This window comes from Squalius cephalus, assembly GCF_949319135.1.
Source record: "Squalius cephalus genome assembly, chromosome: 2".
Lineage (NCBI taxonomy): Eukaryota > Metazoa > Chordata > Actinopteri > Cypriniformes > Leuciscidae > Squalius > Squalius cephalus.
Genome location: NC_137123.1, coordinates 48,064,019 through 48,085,614, shown reverse-complemented (window position 1 = coordinate 48,085,614; position 21,596 = coordinate 48,064,019). Strand labels below are relative to the sequence as shown.

The window sequence follows — 21,596 nt, the reverse complement described above, 5'->3', positions numbered from 1 at the left end:
CTTATCATTTTTACTAACCTTTATCAATAAATGAGAGAGAGAGACGAAAACTGTGTTATTTCAGGTGGTCCTCTCTGTGTTGTTTGAGGATGCCACAGTCGTCATGGCAACTCTCAACTCCCAACTGCCACTCCGAATTCAGAAAATGCAGTGTCCAGTGCAAACTCATTATGATTAAAGTAGTTTAAGTAAAACATACATAAAGTGTAAATAAATTGAAATATATAAAAATAGACATATATACATACAAAATAATATATATGAAAACACTTAAACACTTTTGCGACCCAAATATACAGGGTGGTCATATATACATACAAAATAATATATATAAAAACACAAACACTTTTGCGACCCAAATATACAGGGTGGTCACACATGCATGGCACATTTGTTTCATTTTTAGTACATTTGTAAACTAACATGTTTCTTCTTGTTTCACATTGCTCAAAGAACGTTAAAAAGTAACACTCCCAAATTGTATGTTCCCTTAATGTTCGCATAACCAAATCATTTTTAAAAATGTACGTTTTGAACATTCAGAGAACTTTCAGAAATAACATTATCAGTGATTGCATTATTAGTGATGGCATTACTTGAAATATTTAAAAAGTGCATATCAGGTAAAATAATACTTTTAGGATTTATTTTACTTGCAGCGGGTTGCCTAATGGAAGCCATCATGTTAAGGTCACATGACCAACTGAATACTGCTGAAAAAATATAGAAAATGGCTGATTGCAAAAAATGAATTTCTATGGGATCGTAATGTGGTGTTAAATCGCTAAGTGTGCCAAGTAAACTGGCATGTCAATCAGTTAACTTGATATCTTTGTAACTTAAAGCTCATCAAGTGGGGTTAAGAAATCATGTAATGGTGAAAACTTAAAAAGATGAGTAATTTTGTAGGGTGAATAAGGCGTTTTGCACTTTTTACCTCTGCGATCTACTTTAATTTCACCCCAAAACTTCAGACTAAATTGACATGTCTCATGATGTTGGCATGATGTTTTATTATTTTAAAAACTAAATACACGTGAATGATGCTACATGACATGCAACCACTTAGTGTGCTTTGCACCAAAACAATACTTATTTTCTGACAGTTTTTCATAACCAGAGATCACTTTAGAGAAGCCTGTCCCCCTGTCGGCATGAAACAGAAGTTGTCTTTCTTCTCTATTGTGATGTGTATCCAAGTGAAATGGCTTATTGAACAAGAAAAATGAGAGGTGTGACTTGATTTCATCCATCTGGAATTGATTGGATCATTGTGATTTGCTATTGCTGTGATCTCTTGTGATCTCAAGTTTGTGATTTTTTTTTTTTTTTATGTTTTGAAAGAACTAAAAAAAAAAAAAAAAAAATCGTCAGTGTCACATGATCATCTGATTTGGTGCTCAAGACACATTTCTTATGTTGAAAAGAGTTGTGATTCTTCATATTTTTATGGAAACTGATTTTCATGATTATTTGACGAATAGAAAGTTTAAAAGAACAGTATTTATTTGAAGCAAAAATCTTTGGTGACATTATAATTTAAATGTCTTTTCTGTCACATTTGACGGATAATAATTCAGCATCAAAAAAATCTTACTGACCCAAATCTTTTGAATGGTAATGTTTAATAGATAATTGTGTATACATGTTACATTCAAATATCTTAATTTATGTTCATTTTCATAACTGACTGATCATTTTGTAGTTTACATTCAAATCACGTAATTTATGTTCATTTTCCATTATACAATTGAGGCCTAAATGATTTACTATTGATTTGTTAATTAAAAAATATAAATTGTTAGCAAAAAATTGCAGGGTTGAGGATGGACAGATGTGTTGTGCTTGTATCACGTGGGAGTGAAACAGATGCATCCACGATATCATGTGACAGCAGCACTCCATAGGGGACCGATACTAGATCTGAAAGCTTTCTGGATCTGTCAAGAGCCCTGCTTCTCTACGCATACTATCTCCACCTGATTCAACAAAGAGGACAAACGCAGTGTTCTAGTGCAGCGTTTGAGTTTTCCAGGCTCTCATTGTGTTTGCCAGTGTTTGTACTGGAGTTCAGAGTACTGTTTAGGAGAGAGAGAGAGAGTGAGCGAGAGAGAGAGAGAGGTGTGAAAGTGAAGCTCTATCAGTCTTTGCGGACTGGAGGTTCAAAAACAGCGGAAGAGAAAGAGAGAAAGAGTGAGAGAGAGGGGAATCAATCAGCCATGGCAAATATCGCTGTGCAGAGGATCAAGCGAGAGTTTAAAGAAGTGCTGAAGAGCGAAGAGGTTTGCAAAACGTTACTTTACTCTATTTTCTTACCCCTTGAGACCAAACAAAATGACTTTTGGGGATAAACATTCAGAAGCCAATGAGCTAGCTTAGCATGCTAAGCTAATGTTAGCATGAGCTGTTATATGATGGCCTTTAGATACGGAAGTCTTACATGAAAATAAATGTAATTCCCTTGATGTTTTAAGACGAAAGCCTAGTCCGAAATGTGAAAATACTTTATAGACTCATCAAAGAACGGCTAGATTTGTGATGGCACACGCTGAGCTTTAGCTATGGAGCTTACATGCTATTTGACATAGTTAGCCTGCTAGCTTCACTAACACTTGTTTTGTGTGCTATAATAATGTAAGCACTCGTGTTTATCGCCCATTAATGTAGGTTTTATCTTTCAAAATACTTTTTTTATTCTTTTACTTGTCGTGTCCATACATGTCAGTTAGCTGCTAGGCTGTTTAAGTAGTTTTCAGTAGTGCAGTACTATGGCTGTTTCTAAACATTTTGAGCTGCCTAACTTACCTAGCAGCTAGACAGGTTTTTTGGGAATCATAGGCTCCTATCATGCTGTCTACCTAGGCAGCTCATTAAGTTTTGAGACAGCTTCACGACTATATACTGGTCACTTCTTTGTTCTGGGCAATAGAATTAAAGTAAACTACCTTGTCTCACTAGCTAAATGTTTGATTCTGACATTTTTTCCTGATCACAGTTACATAAAGTGCACAATAGTTAACTTTTTTTTTATCGGTTTCCATTCTTGTTTTGCTTTATAACAGACAAGTAAAAATCAAATAAAAGTAGATCTGGTGGATGAAAACTTCACAGAGTTAAAGGGTGAAATAGCAGGACCACCAGACACACCGTATGAAGGTAGTGTGATTATTTTTTTCAGTCTTCTCTATTGCTGCCATGATGTTTGCAAATACATTAATGTTGTGGATAAGATTGTAACTTGCAAGCTATTTTTCCCCACAGGGGGCCGATATCAGCTAGAAATCAAGATTCCTGAGACATATCCTTTTAATCCACCTAAGGTAATCTTTTTTTCATATTTGATGTTGTTATGATTATTAGTTATTGTGGTTAATATTTAAGGTAAAACATAATCTAGTGTAATTCTATGTGAAACAGGATTTTCAATAGGAAACTAAGGAGAGCATGTAGGTTGGGACTTGATTTTACCAGTCAGGAATATATTGGATAGTTAATAGTGGGTCTTGCATACCATGATGCAGGCAGGTGTTTAAAGACACACAACCATGTTCACTTAATATTAAATATTAAAAACTTCAAAAACGTACTAATTTGTTAGCATCTTCTGCACCATTTGAAAGTTACAGAGTGATGAGTATTATTAAGTTTCCAGGGAATAAACTAATTTACCGATTTTTATTTCGTCTGCCACTTGAATGCTCAAGCTCTTAAAGCTGGATGGATTCTTGTGGGCTGTCATTGTTTTTATTCGTCATTAGCTGGACACATAGTTTTGAAAGTGATTAGAATTACATTGTTTCTTTGTGCCGTTATCATTGTTGTGATGTGGACTCTGCTGTTTTTTTAATATTTCGAATGATTTCTGCAACTATTTCTTAACTATCGTTATAGTAATCATCCTTGGTGTGAACAGGCCTTTACAGTCTCGAGGAGTCAACACTAGTTGCAAAAATTCAAAGACAGTCTATAGATTCTTCCAGACTTAAATTGACTAACACGTGACTTGATTAACTAAGCAGTGAAAGAACTCGGTATTTTCTGTGGCAGCTAAACCTATTCATGCAAGAATTACTACTACGTATATAAAAATACCTGCTAGTATGCTCTAAATGGGACTGTAAACACAGAGATGACAACAGACAAAGTCATGTTATATCAGTGTAATAATTCAACTTAAATTTTTTAGTTCCAATTTTTCTATTTTTAATTTAACTTATGGGGGGGTCTCCCCAATTCCCCCTCAATTCTAGCACTGTGCACTGGTGAATCGTGCACAAGAAGAGCTGGAACGTGCACTAATAAAGAAGATGTGATCGATTATGATTTATTGTTGACTTTAATTGAGAGATCAAAGGATGTTGAAGTTAAAACATGATTTTTTTTTCTTCATCTTTTTCAGGTGCGGTTTATTACTAAAATCTGGCATCCCAATATAAGTTCAGTTACGGGGGCGATATGTTTGGACATTTTAAAAGACCAATGGTGAGTGCTTATTAATTGAGTATGATATGTCTTGTTTATTGTTATCTGGCATATCCTGCATCATCTAATGCTTTTGACACTGCACTCTTTCCTGTTCCTGTTCCTTTTTTTAAAAGATTCTGTACTCATTCTTCAACTACTACTTATTCTGTCTTCACTTCCTTTGTACAGGGCTGCTGCTATGACTTTGCGAACAGTCCTGCTGTCACTACAGGCTCTGTTAGCTGCAGCAGAGCCAGATGATCCTCAAGACGCTGTGGTAGCCAATCAGGTACATATGTGTGTAAAATATGCAGCTTTCACTGTGTCTGTCTGACTGAGAATGTGCAATAACAAAGCATTGCAAACCTTTCAAGTACATCACTGTTGTGGTTTTTTGCAGTATAAGCAGAATCCAGAAATGTTCAAACAAACTGCTCGTCTCTGGTCTCACGTTTACGCTGGTGCTCCAGTGTCCAGTCCGGAGTACACACGCAAAATAGACAAACTTTGTGCAATGGGGTTTGACAAAGTAAGTACTGAAAATAGACAGCTTCTAGTGTGGTTAAATTCAGAGATGCACAGACTACAGCAGGGGTTGGCAACCTTAGGGACGCGTGGCACTATTGGCACGTGTTCCCTTTAGCTTTCAGCACATTACTTGATATAAATTGGATATGAACACTGTCACTGAGTTTTCAAGCTTGTCCTATTACGGTCCTTAAAGGGACAGTTCACCCAAAAATTCTGTCATTAATTACTCACCCTCATGCTGTTCCAAACTTTCGTTCATCTTCACAACACAAATGAAGTGTTTTTTGCGTAAATCTGAGAGATTTTGAGAACTTTGACGCTTAAAGTTCATAAAGAGATTGTAAAACTAAGCCATATGAATTGAGCGGTATAGTCCGAATTTTCTGAAGAGACTTGAACGATTTATGTGATGAACAGATTAGGCACTTGTGTAAAAATGCTGTAAAGTGAGAATTCTTTCAAAAATAATGTCATAAATTGATCTAGGTACACTTGCGCATAGTTTTTCAGGTAGCTTTGCAGGAATTTTGCCACAGCCTAAATTCAATCTGTTTGCAGGCATGAAAACTCCTCACCTTTCGGCGAAATTCGCCGTTTTTTAAAACCAAAATGGGTCACCTACGCGATTTGTGCAGATCATTTACCCGCTATAAAGTTACCATAAACTTCGCAGCTTTAAAAAACAATCAGCATTCCTAATGCCGAACCTGACAGCCAATACGAGTCAGAGTAACGTTAGGGCAGAAATGTTTTCAAAGTCTTTTTACACCGCGAGTCTGACAACTGGACACACTGCCGAACAAAGAACTGCACGTCGGAAAGCAAGCCTGAGGTAAGTTAGCTTACAATGTTAACTGTCCTGTCAGACAGTGATTTTGCCAATGTCATTATTTTTTATATTTTGACATAGAAGTGGGCGGGATAATAGCGGGCGCGGGCGCCGTGAGCGCTGAGCGAGCAGGAACGAGTAACGTTAGTGAGTTGTCGTCGAAAAAGATGGATAACGCAAAAAAGCTGTCGGGGGCTAAAAATAGAAAAAGAAAGAGGGGAAATGAGATGGCATGTCGATTGATGCGACAGCAGCTAAATAAGTGGATGGTGAAAGGCTACAGGAGGGACAGAAAGCTCTCAGATTTCATCAAAAAGATCTTTATTTGTGTTCAAAGATGAGCAAAAGTCTTACCGATTTGGAACAACATGAGGGTGAGTAAATAATGACAGAATTTTCCATTTAACAGACTATCCATTTAACATACACAATTATGGTGGCTTGTGAATAAAATTTTTTAGCCCCCCTTTTTTTAATTCAGATGTCTGAAAGAATCTACTCAATAGCTGTTTTCAATCCGAAGTCCTCTTAAAAAACAACTCCTAAACAAGAAATTCATAACTTTAAAGTGATTATTGAAAAACATCACATCCTTAAAGAAGCAGGTGAAGACACATGTCTCCCACAGGCACTTAACCACCCCACACCCTTAAACCAGTACACTTGCAAAACAAAACAAAAAACTTGTATTAAATGTAGTTGTCAAATAAACCTGGCATTGTATGTTACCATTATTGTTGGCTCCCTGGCATATTGCTTTGTTCCTCTCTTGTAAGTCGCTTTTGATAGTATCTGCTAAGTGCATAAATGCAAATAATAATAAAAAAGAAGGATGAGGACTTTGTTCTATCCATCGGTTTTTAATTGAATTGTGGCAGATCTGAAAGCAAGCTTACAGTCGATTCTAAGAAAAAGATGGACTAAATGTTTGGAGAAGTTCGGCATGCATCACCTGAGAGAAGTCTGTCTTTTCACTGGAAGATCAAGTTATGACATTTAATAAAAAATTATTGTCAAAACTAATTTAAAAAACATGCATGGATTAATCTTTCTGAGTAAGATAAATAAAACGAAAATAGGGTGAATTTTCATTTGATAAAGTAATAGACATTTACACTGTTTACTGCAGTGCGAGACCCTTGAAACGCAACAAGTGACAGTACCGTAACCGCACATGCTTTGGTTTGATTGTAAAGCAGTTTAATAATTGTCCATCTTTTTTGTCCAAGGATCTGAGATGTTTTACAGGTCGCCCACCACAGTGGCTGGCAGACAAAGACAAAATTGCGTTGGTTAATGATGCATTCTTGAATTCAAAACCTGCCTTAACTTCAAACTAGTAAACAACTAAACCTATAATACATTTAAATAAAATAAAATAAAAATGACACTTCATGTCACAAAAGTTGGCAATCGCCTAGTAGGGATGCACCGATCCACATTTTTTCACTTCCGATCCGATCCCGATACCTGAATTTGGATATCGGCCGATACCGATACTATTCCGATACCAGGGCTGTGTTTGCTTTAATATTATTATTATTATCATTATTGTTTATTTTATATGACAGGAAATCCTGTTAATAGGAAAAATCCCATTCTGAAAACAAATGCAACTGTAAGGGTTTCAAATTGATTGTCATGTCAATATTTATTACATTTCCAAAATGTCAAATACTTGAGTCTTGAAATATAAGAAAAGTGCAAGTGTAAACATCTTACACGCACACACTATCTAAGGGTGATCCTCGCTCTGATGCGGTAACTCTCTCTCGATGAATGCTCGATCAACATCAGCATCTTGCAAACAGACAAGCGGATTTTGCCTCAGACGCGCGTGAATTTTGCTTCAAACTTTTACTTTTTACACGCGTCAATTTTTCTCTGGACGCGCGAATGGATTCAAAATATTCAAGCGTCCGGTAGACGTGGTAGACGCGAATTTGACGCGCTATTCGCGTTTGGCGTGAACGCACAGTAACGTGGTGCTTTTTTAAATCTTTGATTGCGTTCGTTGTGTTGTACGACGCGAGGGAGCTTCAAAGAGCTCTGAATTACGGCTTTGCAAACATTGCATTTTACTGTCTTGCTCTGCGGTGTTTACAGTGTGAAGTATTTCCACACAGCGGACGTTGTTGGCTATCCGCAAACTGCGGAATGGATTTCCTGAGCGGGAGCGTGTCTCATAACTCTGTGTCTCATTGAGCCGTGCCTCCGTTCAGGAAATCCATTCCGCAGTTTGCAGCCAGCTAGCAGACTAGCCGGCGCGGGAATCACTTTTGGAGTCATTTCAGCAGACAACGTTAAAGCGCAGACATGACTCGTGGTGGATATCGGATATCTCCGCAGGTTGGATCGGGAAAATCCGATACGTGAATTACGCTGGTATCGGTCCCGATACCGATACTGGATCGGATCGGCCCCATCCCTACCGCCTAGACTACAGTGTCTGTAAAATATACAGATTACTCATGTATTACACAATGAAAATGAATTAATATTTTTAGGTAAATGTTTTCTCACATGTTGACAAATACACTACCATTAAAAAGTTTGGGGTTGGTAAGATTTCTATTACAATTTTAAAATAACGTTTTACAGTACCTCTCAAAAGTTTGGAAACATTACTTTTTTATGTTTTTGAAAGAAGTCTCTCATGCTCCCCAAGGCTGCATTTATTTCATCAAAAATACACTAAAAGTGGTAATATTGCGAAATTATTATTACAAATTTAGAAGAAGTCACTTAAATCACCTTTCTTTTCCATTCTAATGTTCAGTTTGAACTATTTCACATATCTATATATTAATTAGGGCTGTCAATAGATTACATTTTTTAATCGTACCCTTTTTTCAAGGTAAATAATTTTTTTTAGACAAGTCAAGTTGAGATGCAGAACAGGACCACAGGGAGATGCCAAAAAAAAACTTTGACCTGACTGCAAATACCTACTACAGTACACGGATCCAGTCATAGTTGCTAAACACGGCAACATACACGACAAATCAAAACATTATCCTGAATGTGTGGAAAAAACGTGAACCTACTGAAATGTGTCTGTGCATAAACACAATGTGCGATAGTCAAAGAACAAAAGAAAAAGAAAATCACTGAATAACTTTTGTGTCTTTAATAAGGATTAATCTATATTTAATTTATAATTTATGCAGTGAAGACTATGAAGTGTATGATAACTTTATTCAATTTCTGTATATATCCTACCTGTTAGACCTACCTGAAAATCTTAAAGCACTGTTTACAAGGTTACATGGGGGAAAAAAACTACGAAAACAATAACCTTTTGTGCATTTTGACAGGGCCAGTAAAAATCTGACTGGTCTGACTGGGCCAATAGAAAAAAATGAGCCCTGATATATTGAAGGGCACAGGTAAATGTGGCATGGATTACAATAGGTTTATGTGAAAATTGTTTCAAGTTCACTTAAATTAAAAGTTGTTGTAATTTTTGAAAGCCTAATAAATACTAAAATTGATAGCTTTTAATTATACTGTAATGCTGAATGGGGAAATAATGGCTAAAATTGAGAAAAATAAATCAATTTCAGACATCAGTAACAGTATTGGTATCAGTACTGGTCTTCTTTCTTAAAAAGATGCCATAAAACAAATATTTAAAATATAGGCTACTGTCTTTGTTGTTTCTACATTAATTTGGAGATTAAATGTGAAATTATTACAATAAAAAAAGATTGTGCGATTAATGTTTTAATCAATTGACAGCTCTATATATGTGTTTTCTACTCTAATATAGTTTAAAATAAAAAAAATTCCCTGTGATGTTTGTAGGCACTATTTGGAAAGAATGAAATTTGGCATTCGCAAGTTCAGTTGTGGAACTTAAGTCAGTCTGGCTGTAATTTCAGTGTGATATTGTTCAGTCAAATAAGTGAACCGTTAGCATCAGCTAAAAGAGTTAATTTAACAAATTTGCTGTTGCTCAGAAATGGAGTGTAACATTCTGTCTTTCTCTCCCAAACAGAATGCAGTAATAGTAGCCTTGTCATCAAAATCATGGGATGTGGAGACAGCGACAGAACTGCTACTAAGCAACTGATCATCCAGTTCTTTTCATCAGGCCATGTTTCCCTCAAACCCCTCCTGCTTCACGACCCGTTCACTCCCACCCAACCATACACGCGTGCATCAGCCATCTTGGTTTGTGTTCAGAGTGAATGTTCAGAGTGAATGTTTGGGTAAGATCAGCAGTTAGACTGCAAGACAATTAGTCATCTTCTATCTCTAGCAAATGTTCACGTCCCGTGTCTTGTCTTTTTCCTCCCATCATTTTCACTTTGTTTTTGCCTTGCTACAATCATTTTCCCTCTTAAATTTAGGACGTCACTTCCCTTTTAAAGAAACCCAACAAAGACAAAGCCTGTATCACCGTCATTTCACACTAAAGAAACATGTGCATCTGTGAAACAATGTTAGAACATGTAAATTAGTATATTTAAGGTTGTGTGCATTTAAAAGGCAAAATAGCAGGAATGTTTTTTTCTTCTTCTATCTGTACACTATAAAATTGGTTTGGGATATTAAGTATATAAAACACAAATTTTGAGAGTAATTAGACCCCTTCTATTTGATGCTCTTACGATGAACAAATGTGTTTTATTTGCTAATTTGATTCTTTTTAATGTTTCTTTTGGCTTTCCTTTGCACTAATCGGTCTGTTTAGTAGTTGAAATGGCCAGATGACATGGTGTTACGTTGTGTGTGCAGACATGGTTTCAAACGTACTGGGTGAAGTGTTAATGTTTTTTAAATCAAAGGAAGATGCCCCTTCTCACTTTTCCCTCTTTTTGACAAAGGGGTCGATGTGGGGTATTGGTGGCCACAAATCCTTTCTCTACTTCTTTTCAAGGCAGCTGTAGGGGTTCGACTTGATCATAGACAGATATACCTTGAGTTGCCTCGAGTTTTTTTTTTTTTTTTTTTGAAGAATGTATTGTGTAAAACTTGCATTTAAGTATAAAAAGTTTGTACATGCAGAGATGAGAAAGTGAAGACGAGTTTCTCCTCTAATAATGATTGGCTTTTTCTTTGTTGAACAATCAAGATGGTGAGGCTCATCAAAAACTGTTAAGGCACAGAACTAGTTGGTGTAGAGGTTTAAAAGAGTCTCAGTGTGAGGTGGGGTGCGTTTTTTTGATCATACCGCATTTGTATTCAGATTTCCACTCGCAGGCTGCAGATATTAATTCATATTTCACACGTTTCAAACTGATGTTGCAAGCATGAATCAAACAGCTAGAGTTCTTCTATTCTACAAAGATGCTTCAACGCAAACGGGCCAAGAGCGAGTACTGCCACACAATGCTTTGTGAACCTGTTTTGTTTTTTTTAACCTAGTGTTCTGTTCTTGCAGGGGTGAATTGTTAAAAGGTTTATTTTCTCCCTTTGTTACTTGACCTCCCTCTATTTGCTACCGTTCCCACATACCATCTGTTTTCATAATGCCCCCACTTTCATACACCTTTCTCATGTACATACAGCCAAGTTTTTTTGGGGGGATAAAGTACTGTTCATCTCTAGAATGCACCATCGATGGCTGGATTTATATTTTGTATGAAAAACAAAAAACGAAACAAAAACAAAAAGACTGTCTTCCTGTAGTGATCACCTTGTTCAATATTGCACGAAGTGAATAAAAGGACAAAAACTTCTGTCAAAGGAGAAATGCAGGTCATAGGCTCTGGCTTTAGTCACTTTAAGCTCCTTTACAAAACGAGACAGAAACAAACCTACTCGAGCCGTACAAGCATGGTTATTTATTGTGAAACTGTCATTCTTTTGAATTAAAAAAGTGAAAAATTACCTTGTTCTCTGTGAATCTCTTTTCTGTGCAAGTTATTACATCTACGTCAGTAGATGTCAAATGCATATTCTAAGAAAACAGCTTTGTAACGGTTAAAAATGTGGGGGGAAATTAAATGGAATAACTTGTCCTATTTAAATGTGAATATTGGATTTGGACCAATATTTAGAATGAATCCAAACGCATCTCATGTAGCAAATGCATGAGGAATTCATGCTCGTACACCCAGCAGAATAAATAGCAGCATTACTAATCATACAGTCTTGCAGTCCTTGCACTGTAAATGTCGAGGTAACTAAATGAATGGAGGAAGTGAGCCTCAATGAATCCTTGCAATCAAAGAAATCTGATGACAATATTTGGATTTAATAGAGGGTTAAAAGAGGAGAGGGAGATAAAACAGTAAAAAAAATCTTTCCATGTATTTAATAAGCAACCTTAGAGCAGATTAAAACAGATTTTTTTTTCTTTCAAATGTTTGTTTTTAAAAATGGCTCCGGACAGAGGAAGAGCGCAACAAGAACAATTTCAACAGAAAACAAAAAAGAAAAGAAAACTAATGAAGAGAAACAGATCTGTGTTTCTACATACAAGTTTGAACATCTGAATCTAAAGAATTCATTCCTCATTCATCTGAGGTGTGGGGTAAAGACAGTTCAGGTTTGTGAAGAACATTTCATGTTTAAGTAGATGTGTCTCTTCATTCGGTCATTCAAACATTTACTGCCTGACCGTCCTCGTCTTCACGAACCGACGCTTTACCTGAAACGAGAACAAAACATAAATCAACAATTTGCATTATAGCAGAGTATGACATAGAAAGTAAGACTACTACTGATATCTAGGCCAGGTGAGATTCCATGTGGGCCTGCAGAAACCTTAGAAAGAATTGTCAATATTTACTTGTCCCTATGTCATTGCAAACCAGTGTACCGTTCTTATTTTTTTACAATTTTCCGTGAAACATAAAAGGAGACATTTAGAACAGATAAGGTCAGTAGGAGTTTTAAAAAAGAAAGTAAAGAAATGAATTGCTTCATCAGTAACTATAGCTTAAAATGATTAAAAACTTCTTTTTTAGCATTCTATTCGAAGAATACTGAAAAAAATGTATCACTGTTTCAACAAAAAAATGAAGCATCACTACTGTTTTCAACATTGATAAGAAGAAATGTTGCTTGAGCACATTCGTCAAACTTTATCGCAGTATTCCTATTCAATGAAAAACGACAACATTGGATACAGTTTGGAACAACAGTAGGGTAAAGTAAATGACAATTTTCATGTTAGGGAACTATTCCTTCAAGCCTACAAGAAACATGAACTGCTTGAGTGCTCAAGGTTACAGCATGACATCAGTGCTAAATGAAGCTCTCCCTCAGACACTCACTGACAGCTCCCCCTGCTCTGCTGCACAGCTGGATTCTCTCAGTTTGGCGCCTGCTGCACCCCTGAGCTGTTCGAGAATGGCTTCTTCCTGCTGCTCCTGTAGCTGTGTGAGTGAGAGTACATACTCTGGGCTGGACTCAAATTCTCTCTCTGTCTCTCCTTCACTTCCATAAGTCTTCTGACACAGGCGGATGTCTTGGTACACATGCTGTTCTCGCTGTGCTACCCTTTCTGATCTTAAACAAAAGAAACACCTGCCTCAACTCCACATAAAAGAATTCAATAACAGCTAAAGGTGAAAAAGTTATGGCTTGTTCACACCAAGTCCGATGCCAGAATGTGGCATACAAGTTTCAAGTGATCTTAAGCAAAAACGAAAGAAAACAAATGTACATGTAAAAATGAAAGTAAAATGCACTATAGCTATTCATGTTCAATGAAAAAGTGGTTTAACAAACGGGTGATTTTATCATGTATAGGGCCACAAGCAAAAGTTCTTCCCCTGCAAATTTGCATGCATAAAAAAAAAAAAACATAAAAAAAAAAAAATAAAAATAAAAAAGTCACTCCTGAAATGGCCCAATGGAGGAAAAATATGATACAGGAATACACTATGGTTCAAAGTTTAGGGTTGGTAAGATTTCGAAAAATATATATATATATTTTAAGTCTTGTGCACAAGGCTGCATTTATTTGATAAAAATACAGTAAAAAGTGAAATAGTAAAATAAGTAATTTTCTATTTTATTTTAAAATGTAATTAATTCCTGTGATTGCAAAGCTGACTTTTTAAGCAGCTATTATAAATGTTGAAAATGGTTGATTTTTTTTTTTTTTTGTGTGGAAACCTTAATACATTGTTTAAACAGTTAAAGTTAAAACAGAACAGCATTTATTTGAAATAGGATTTTTAGAACTTTACTGTAACTTTAGATCCATTTAATGCTTAATTGCTGAATAAAATTATTAAAAAAATCTTAATGACCCCAACGTTTTGAATTGTAGTGTACAAAAGTATAAATGAAAATGATAGTATTCTGTGAGTAACAGGATTTTAATTATACTTATGCTAATAAAACACAATTACATACCTCTGCTTATAAATAACAATGCGGTTCTAGAAATGTATACTGCACATTGATCGCATGAGTAAGCAAATTCATTAGATGCCATCCTCCTGCTAGAAAAAGTCCCTGACATACAAAGGTTAACTTCCCCATTTTATAGCACATCACTATTCTCTAGCTCTGCCACCAGAGTTATTATATAATCGCTTGCACTCTCGGTACCAAAGACACCTCCCAAAAATTAAATATTACGGCTTTTGAGTTCTTTTCAGCATACAGGAAAGCCAAATAATAAATAAAATTGAATCTTCAGAAATGGTGTGAAAGTGAAACCATTCATAGACCATCAAATGTAGGCTTAGTGGTAAGGTGGAAATTCTAGATTAATTTCCAGTAAAACCACAAGTGATTTCTATCATTCAGTTACCTTTGCAGGTCAATCTGTCTCTGCGGCCCCGCTCTTTTGGGCTCTGCTTCTTTCTGCTGTTTTGGTGTCTTGACACTGATTGAATCAGCTGAGGCTGTGGTGGCGGGATCCTGAACAGGCGCTGCTCTCTTCCGGCCCCGCCCAGACCCTCCCCCTGTCGTAGCTCCAGCCTCTTTATCTGGTGTGGCAACACCCGCAGGGTTTTTAGGGGGTCGGCCACGTCGTGGTTTATTGGCAGGGGGCACTGACACTGCAGAGGGGTTTGAAGACACGCTGTTCTCTGTGCCGTCACTTGCAGGTGCAGCACGTTTCTTCCCACTGGGCTGAGCAGCCTCTTCCTAAATGAGAGCAAAAAAACTGAATAAGGCACAACAGAAGTGTGAAAGTCCAGCATTTTCAGTGTTTACATGGGTTATTTCCGACCTTCTTTACACCTCCTGCTTTTGTAATCACTGGATTCTCTTCATTCTCCCTCGCCCCCGTCTCTGAAGCCTCAGAACTCACATCCCTTTATGATAGAGAAAGAGAAAGTTGTAAATTCTTGATAAGGATGACATACTTCCTGCTGTAAAGATTATAATCAACGCTGGATAAATTCCACATCATAGTGAATGAAAAGTAAAAAAAAAAATCAATTCTGATAAGTACGAACCTGCTCTTATTTGTTGCAGGCGAGCTGGGTTGGGAGTTAGTGCTTGCGTTGCTCACTGTATCGGAGGTTGTGGTTTTAATGAACGGTCGCCGAGCGGTTACCGTTAAAGGCTTGTTCACTGCCCCCAACACACCTGTCTGCTTTGGTGGTTGCTGAAAAATATTAATGTGTTAAGTAACAAATAAGCCACGTAATGCAGCCAAGGAATTCAATTGGTAGTTGCATCATTTCAATACAACTTTCCAAAAAGAACACTGAGTCACTGATCTATCCCTGTGTGCTCCCAACAAACTAGGAGTTCCTAAACTTTTTGTCTGCTGAGCCTAAAATACATTTACTTGGAGATTATAAGTAATGTTCTAATGTTTGAATGTAGTGAAAAATATATGTATGCACTAATTTTTTATAAATGATTAACACCACCAGTCAGTATGATTTTTTTAATATTTGTGAAAAGTCTCTTATGCTCACCAAGGCAGCATTTACTTGATTAATACAGAAAGAACTGTAATATTGTGAATTATTACAATTTAAAATGATTTTCTATATTAATATATATTTTTACATTTAAATTGATTTGTTCAAAATACACTAAAAACAATATTGTGTAATATGTTTACAGTTTAAATGAACTGTTTTCTATTTTAATATATTTTAAAATGTAATTTATTTCAGAGATGGCAAAAGCTGAATTTTCAGCATCATTACGCCAGTCTTCAGTGTCACATGATCCTTCAGAAATCATTCTAATAAGCGGATTTGGTTCTCAAGAAACATTTCTTTTTATTATCAATGTTGGGAACAGATGTACTGCTTTATGGAAACCGTAAAAAACTAATTCTCTTCTCAAAACAGCATTTATTGGAAATAGAACACTTTTGTAACAATGCAAGATTTTACTGTCACTATGATCGATTTAATGTGTCCTTGCTAAATATATTAATTTCTTTAAAAAAAACAAACAACAACAACACGAAACTTGCCAACCAAAAACAAATTTTAACGGTAGTGTATATATTTTCAAAACCTGAGCAATAATGCCTTTGCTATATACTGAATGTTTACACAAATGTGTCATCCAGGTATCATTCACATATAGTTACAGAGGTGACAAAACCTACCTGGATTTTCCCTGTCTGCAGAACTGTTTTTGCCTCTGGTGAGAGATATTCCTTATCATTGACAAAATCCTGTACATAGGAACAGATGGAATGAGTTTCGTAGTAAGGTCACATGTAAAGCGTAATTATGGATAGTCAGAGTGGTTGTTACCTTATCAGGTGGGGTAAAGAACTTGCTAGGCAGCACAGGATCTTTTGGGGAGTCCAGATGACATGAAGTGCTCTTGTTTGCGATCACAAATAATGCCACATCACAGACAATGTAAAGTTTCTGTAAATGCATGAAAATAGAGTAAAACACACTGGGATTCAGAAATACAAAAACACTATGCATGATTGGTTAATGATGCGGACCTCGTTTGCCTTTGGGTCGTCTGGGGCCTGTGCATCTTTTGTTTGTTTGATGTTCTCTACCATCTTCCTCAGAAATGAGTGGCTGTTATTCTCATTCTTTGTCATCAACACTTCCAGCATGAACCACAAGCACCTGATAAAATACATTTTCATCTGAATTAGTTTAAAAAGTTTTAAAACAAACATCCTGTGAGAACTTTAGTGTCTGCATCTACTCACTCAACTACTATCTACTACTCAGAAATAAAAAGAGAAGGTTTAGTATTACAATTTGAGAGTATTGGTCAGATCATGTAGCTATCTGTGTGTAGAAGGGGGAAACTGCAAAAGTGTGTGAAAGTGTTTAACACTCATACTCTTTAACGTCTCTGATCTGCTCCAAATCCTGTGGCTTGGTAAGGTCTGGATCATGAGCTAGAAGATGGATCATGTATGGCACCACATATTCTGGCAGGAGAGATAGCAGCTTTTCTGAAAAACAAAAATGAGAGAACAGGCAGGATATTTAGGTCTTTGTTTATTCATACAATCCTGCAGAAAATACAGTTATTGCGTCAGTGTTATACCAAAAAACAGAAATGTTATCTACCATGGGCCATGGGATTCTGTTTGATGTACTCTCTGCGGACACTGATGTTCTTGAGTAGGCACTGTCGGGCATGAGCACGTCGCTCTTTCACTGGGTCTTTAGCGCACAAAGCAAACACAGCCATGTACTCCAGTGGCAACAACAACTTCACCAGAGCAACATGTAACTTCTGAGCAAAGATCTGCCGCACCTGATAGCACTCATCCTATGAAGAGAGGGGAAAGGGAAGGAAATTGTGAAAAACTGCAAAGTTGTGGTAGTATGGCTAATATGTGCTTTTGTAGCATGCCCTAATATGTCCACTTATGATAGTCAATGTTTCATGTACCAACAGCTGTAATTTAGGCTCTCACAGACAACTGTTTTTGCTGCTGTACTTTTAAGACCTTTAAAGTCATAAAATGACTTTACAATTATGCATTTGCAAGACTTTTTCATCTAATGTGTCACTGTATTTGAGGTAACACTTAAATGAAATTACTGGACTGCACATAATAATGTTAAATTCACTTGTAGCATTTAAACTGATTTATAGATAGTTTTTATTTATTTAGACAGTATAGAATTTTAAGCCATTATAACAAAATCATTGTAATTTTAATCATTTTAATATAAGCACATCACTAAAAAGGATTTTTTGATGTGTTCCATACGTGTCCAAGTAGTCTTGTGCTGAACTCACATTAATGACGAGTCCACAGAGCTGGAACTGTTCTGGAGTGATGATGTCATGGTAACAAGGCTCTTGTGCCAGTTTCATGATGGCGCTCCCCGCTGCAAGCCTCAGTCGGGACATGTCAGACTTGCTGTGTCCACAAACACACAGGTTAGAGGCCTATTACAAGATTAGGGCAGCTTTCATAATTACAGAAAATTACTTGGGGGAGCCTTGACACCCAGTTAGTACCTGATTTTCTTCTGCTCTGTGAGGTCTCCCTCACTGACCAGCATGGCTGAGAGGAGTCTGAGAGTAGAGTTAGCAGATTTAGACTGATTATTCCTCATTCCCAGCAACCAGCGGACCAACAGCTTAATGGCTTGCACCTGGAAACACAGAAAGACATGCACATGTATACACACACAAATCAACAAGATATGTTGTTTTCAACCTGATTACTCAAAGACATTTACCTTAGCCAGCACTTCAGGGGAAACCTCATCATCAGCTGTCCAGAGCCGCCCATTCTTGTTTCCCACAGACTGACAGGGAAAGAGGGTTAGTTTACCATGCAAGGCAATAAAAGGATTCCTACATGCCTAAAGCAGAATAATACATCAATATGCTCACTCTGTCATTCATCAGAAGGTCCTTCACGATAAAATTGGCTACGATTGACTTCATGGGTGACGCAAATTGATCCGGGGCCAGCATGGAGATGTGTCCAAGAGACACGAGTGGAGTGATCAGCTGTTCAGGCACATCTGCATTCAGACTGCGAGACAATGGCTGAAGAGACAGAGACAAAAAGGCATATCTGAAAAACTTGCATGCAGTAAAAACTCAATTTCTTTCATTATCGTAACGTTCACAGGATTTGACGGTCAAAAAAAGTAATGTGTTATATATTTGGTGGCATTTTAAGCAAAGACTGCATTTATGCACATAGATTTACCTCAAATATTTGTGCTAACTGGACCTCTTTGTTGTGAAAGATGGCATGGATGCAGTTGACCGCCTGTTTGGCCTGGTGGGGGGTGCCTCGTTTTGCCTTCTGATGTAGTATGGGAATTAGAGTCCTGTACACAGATTTAGAGAACATTTAACAACACATTTTTAATTTGGTATTAACAAAATTGATGAGACTGAATAGTTTGTGTCAGTAAGTATATAATGAGTTGAAGATGTTGTTACTGGCTCCAAACAGTTGTGTGTATGCATTTGGGAGGTGTTCGTACGAGCGGATTTGTGGCAGTTCTGTCTCAATCTTTTGTCCTGTGTTTCTGAAGATCTGTATAGCTGCTTCCGCCACTTTATCGTCCTCCATCTTCAGACACTGCAGCAAAGACTCATAAGTCTCAGCTGAGTGGAAAGCAGTGGGGTGAGTAAATGACAAAACCTGAGGTAGGGAAAACAGAACAGCAAACTTAGAACTTTTTTTGGTCTGGACAAAAAACAAAAAGAAAATACATTTAGTCCTGGTTTGCTTAGCGTTTACACTGTCATTTTTAACACTGAACCTAAAGAAGAAAAAAAAAAAGGATTTTATGATGTATATTTTGCGAGGAAACTTGTCGTACATCCAAAACAATGCTGTGTGCTGGGCCTAATGCGCTCGTTGTAAGTGCGTACAAATGATGGTATATGATGGAGCTGACAACACGTGAAGAGCTTATAGAAGTTGTAATGGTGTCAAAACAGCGGCAGGAATACCTCCGTCAAACACGCAAATGACGATTTGCTGCGAGAAGATGCGGTTCTGATGCCTGTACTGAACTGTGATGGGCAACGTCACGACTATGACGAGAAAAAACAGCTAGGCTTGAGCATTCTGTCCTTTTTAGTGTTGCATCTTGTGACATCATGTCCTGTTTTTGGTTCGTTTACATGTCTTTGGTCCATGCTGTGTTCATATTTAATTCGAACTGCACCAGAGTTGGTTTGGAAGCAGACCAAGACCCATATTTTCAGCTGTCTCGGTATGCGCACCAAGGTTCAGATGGCAGCTTGTACACTTATTCAAATGAACCGCACTAACAGAGCAATCGCACCAGGGTTCCTTTTAATCTAACGAAACATGCCAAGTGTGAACACACCCTAAAATATTTAAGAAAATTACTGATCGAGTCAAAGACACTTGGTATTAATTGGAACAATAGTCTACGCTTTTGTAGCAATTTACTTTTATTTATATTCATTTTAAATGTGATTGTATGTCTACATAGTACTTAAAGCTTATTTCAAAAGAGCTAGAAATCCTGTTTTCTCTAATATTGAAAACTTTAAACTAGTACATTGTAATTACGAACAGTACCTTGAGCAGCTCAAGTCCAGCGCGGATGGCAGTATCAGGAGTAACTCCCTCATCTTCATCATCAGCAGTGCCCTCAATTGACTTATTTAACAGCTTAACCAGGGCACTGTACACACACATACAAACAAATTATTGATCCAAAAAGTCTACACAATACCTGCAGATACACTTCATCCCCACAAGATGTCTCACTGTTAAAAAGCTATTCAGACGGTTACACAACCGTTAAGGGGGGGAAACGAGCACATGGCCCATATTGCGCTTATCTCTCTCCCACTCAGTCAGTTTCTCTTTCTCTTATTCATGTTCTCCCTTTACATATGCAGGTGCACTGACAGTCCGTATCAGATACCGTTTATGAAAAGAGAATTCATTCTCTGTGAAGACTGTGCTTCACCCTGCACAGCATTTACGATTTTTAGGACTAACTAGGAGCAGTTATTTTGCAAGTGCTTTTATTTAGGCATTGTAGTCCATGTACAGTATTTTTACAATAGTTGTTATAGTAAATATAATAAAATAGAAATAAATATAGTATTATTCAAGTTATATTTCTTTGTCCAAAACAATTTATGATCAAGATCATTGACCCATCTCTCGTAAATAATTTTATTTTTAGTGTTCAGACTAAAAACTAAACGGCTACAGAACAAAACAGATTCAGCCAGATACCTGGGGTGCCGGTGTCAACCAAGCCCGGATGATGGTCATTAACAACTTCTCTCCTCCCCCCCCAAAAAAAATAATAAAAAAATTCTCATCTCCTCATTCCCTACCTGATGGCCTCAGAGTCAATGTGAACTGGTGCGATTCTCTCCAACAGGAATTTCACCATCTCCAGGAATGGGTTTGTGGGTTGCTTGGGGAATGTCAGCTTCCGTGTGATTTCCCTCTGAAAGGAAACTTCACTCTCAGATAACTTGTATCTTTATAATATTAAATACAACTACATAGCTTGTTAAAGTGTCGGTTGAAACATGTCTTTATCATATACATTTTATACAGCAAGCTTATAATCAGTTATAATGTGAGCTTGAAAAGTGCAGTGGTAAATGTGATGGTATTGCCTTAAACTCACCACACACTGTTCAGCCTGTTTACATGAGCAGGTGGGGCTGATGAGCTGCTCAAGCTGAAGACGCAGTTTCTCATCTTCACCCAGAGCCTGATTAAACTTCTTCATAAAGTCCTGAGCTTTGCCTGGGTCTGGGAGATTCTCTGAGAATTTGAGAGGGGGGGGGGGGGGGGGGGGAGAGGGAGAGAGGGAGAGAGAGAGAGAGAGAGAGAGAGAGAGAGAGAGAGAGAGAGAGAGAGAGAGAGAGAGAGAGAGAGAGAGAGAGAGAGAGAGAGAGAGAGAGAGAG

General features: G+C 37.2%; 2 protein-coding genes across 5 annotated transcripts in view; one reads left to right on the top strand and one right to left on the bottom strand.

Moving 5' to 3' along the window:
- The first annotated feature begins 1,898 nt into the window (after positions 1 to 1,898).
- ube2kb (ubiquitin-conjugating enzyme E2Kb) lies at positions 1,899 to 11,662 on the top strand. The gene is made up of 7 exons (XM_079864157.1): positions 1,899 to 2,282; positions 3,063 to 3,156; positions 3,262 to 3,320; positions 4,400 to 4,482; positions 4,654 to 4,753; positions 4,865 to 4,993; positions 9,825 to 11,662. The coding sequence occupies exons 1-7, from the start codon at positions 2,220 to 2,222 to the stop codon at positions 9,897 to 9,899; spliced, it is 603 nt and encodes a 200-aa protein (XP_079720283.1). The 5' UTR covers positions 1,899 to 2,219; the 3' UTR covers positions 9,900 to 11,662.
- Positions 11,602 to 21,596, bottom strand: part of pds5a (PDS5 cohesin associated factor A) — a 26,971-nt gene continuing 16,976 nt past the window's right edge. For 2 of the 4 annotated variants that reach the window (XM_079864153.1, XM_079864154.1), the window contains exons 16-34: positions 21,313 to 21,452; positions 21,011 to 21,126; positions 20,235 to 20,340; positions 19,159 to 19,319; positions 18,876 to 18,999; positions 18,551 to 18,709; positions 18,394 to 18,462; positions 18,170 to 18,306; positions 17,945 to 18,068; positions 17,263 to 17,467; positions 17,030 to 17,144; positions 16,674 to 16,806; positions 16,471 to 16,590; positions 16,320 to 16,388; positions 15,199 to 15,350; positions 14,970 to 15,054; positions 14,547 to 14,884; positions 13,054 to 13,288; positions 12,066 to 12,425 (exon numbers count right to left, since the gene is read on the bottom strand). In XM_079864153.1, the coding sequence (XP_079720279.1) occupies positions 12,384 to 12,425; positions 13,054 to 13,288; positions 14,547 to 14,884; positions 14,970 to 15,054; positions 15,199 to 15,350; positions 16,320 to 16,388; positions 16,471 to 16,590; positions 16,674 to 16,806; positions 17,030 to 17,144; positions 17,263 to 17,467; positions 17,945 to 18,068; positions 18,170 to 18,306; positions 18,394 to 18,462; positions 18,551 to 18,709; positions 18,876 to 18,999; positions 19,159 to 19,319; positions 20,235 to 20,340; positions 21,011 to 21,126; positions 21,313 to 21,452 (2,630 nt within the window). In that variant the 3' untranslated portion in view covers positions 12,066 to 12,383. Of the gene's footprint in view, positions 12,426 to 13,053; positions 13,289 to 14,546; positions 14,885 to 14,969; positions 15,055 to 15,198; positions 15,351 to 16,319; positions 16,389 to 16,470; positions 16,591 to 16,673; positions 16,807 to 17,029; positions 17,145 to 17,262; positions 17,468 to 17,944; positions 18,069 to 18,169; positions 18,307 to 18,393; positions 18,463 to 18,550; positions 18,710 to 18,875; positions 19,000 to 19,158; positions 19,320 to 20,234; positions 20,341 to 21,010; positions 21,127 to 21,312; positions 21,453 to 21,596 lie in introns of all 4 variants that reach the window. The other 2 variants (XM_079864155.1, XM_079864156.1) reach the window with 1 other exon arrangement.

What these genes read in the sequence shown, in the direction of transcription:
- ube2kb (XM_079864157.1), top strand. Translation starts at nt 2,220, where the DNA reads ATGGCAAATATCGCTGTGCAGAGGATCAAGCGAGAGTTTAAAGAAGTG. An exon ending in ATCCTTTTAATCCACCTAAG is followed by an intron (nt 3,321 to 4,399) that starts GTAATCTTTTTT and finishes CATCTTTTTCAG; the next exon opens with GTGCGGTTTATTACTAAAAT. An exon ending in GTGCAATGGGGTTTGACAAA is followed by an intron (nt 4,994 to 9,824) that starts GTAAGTACTGAA and finishes TCTCCCAAACAG; the next exon opens with AATGCAGTAATAGTAGCCTT.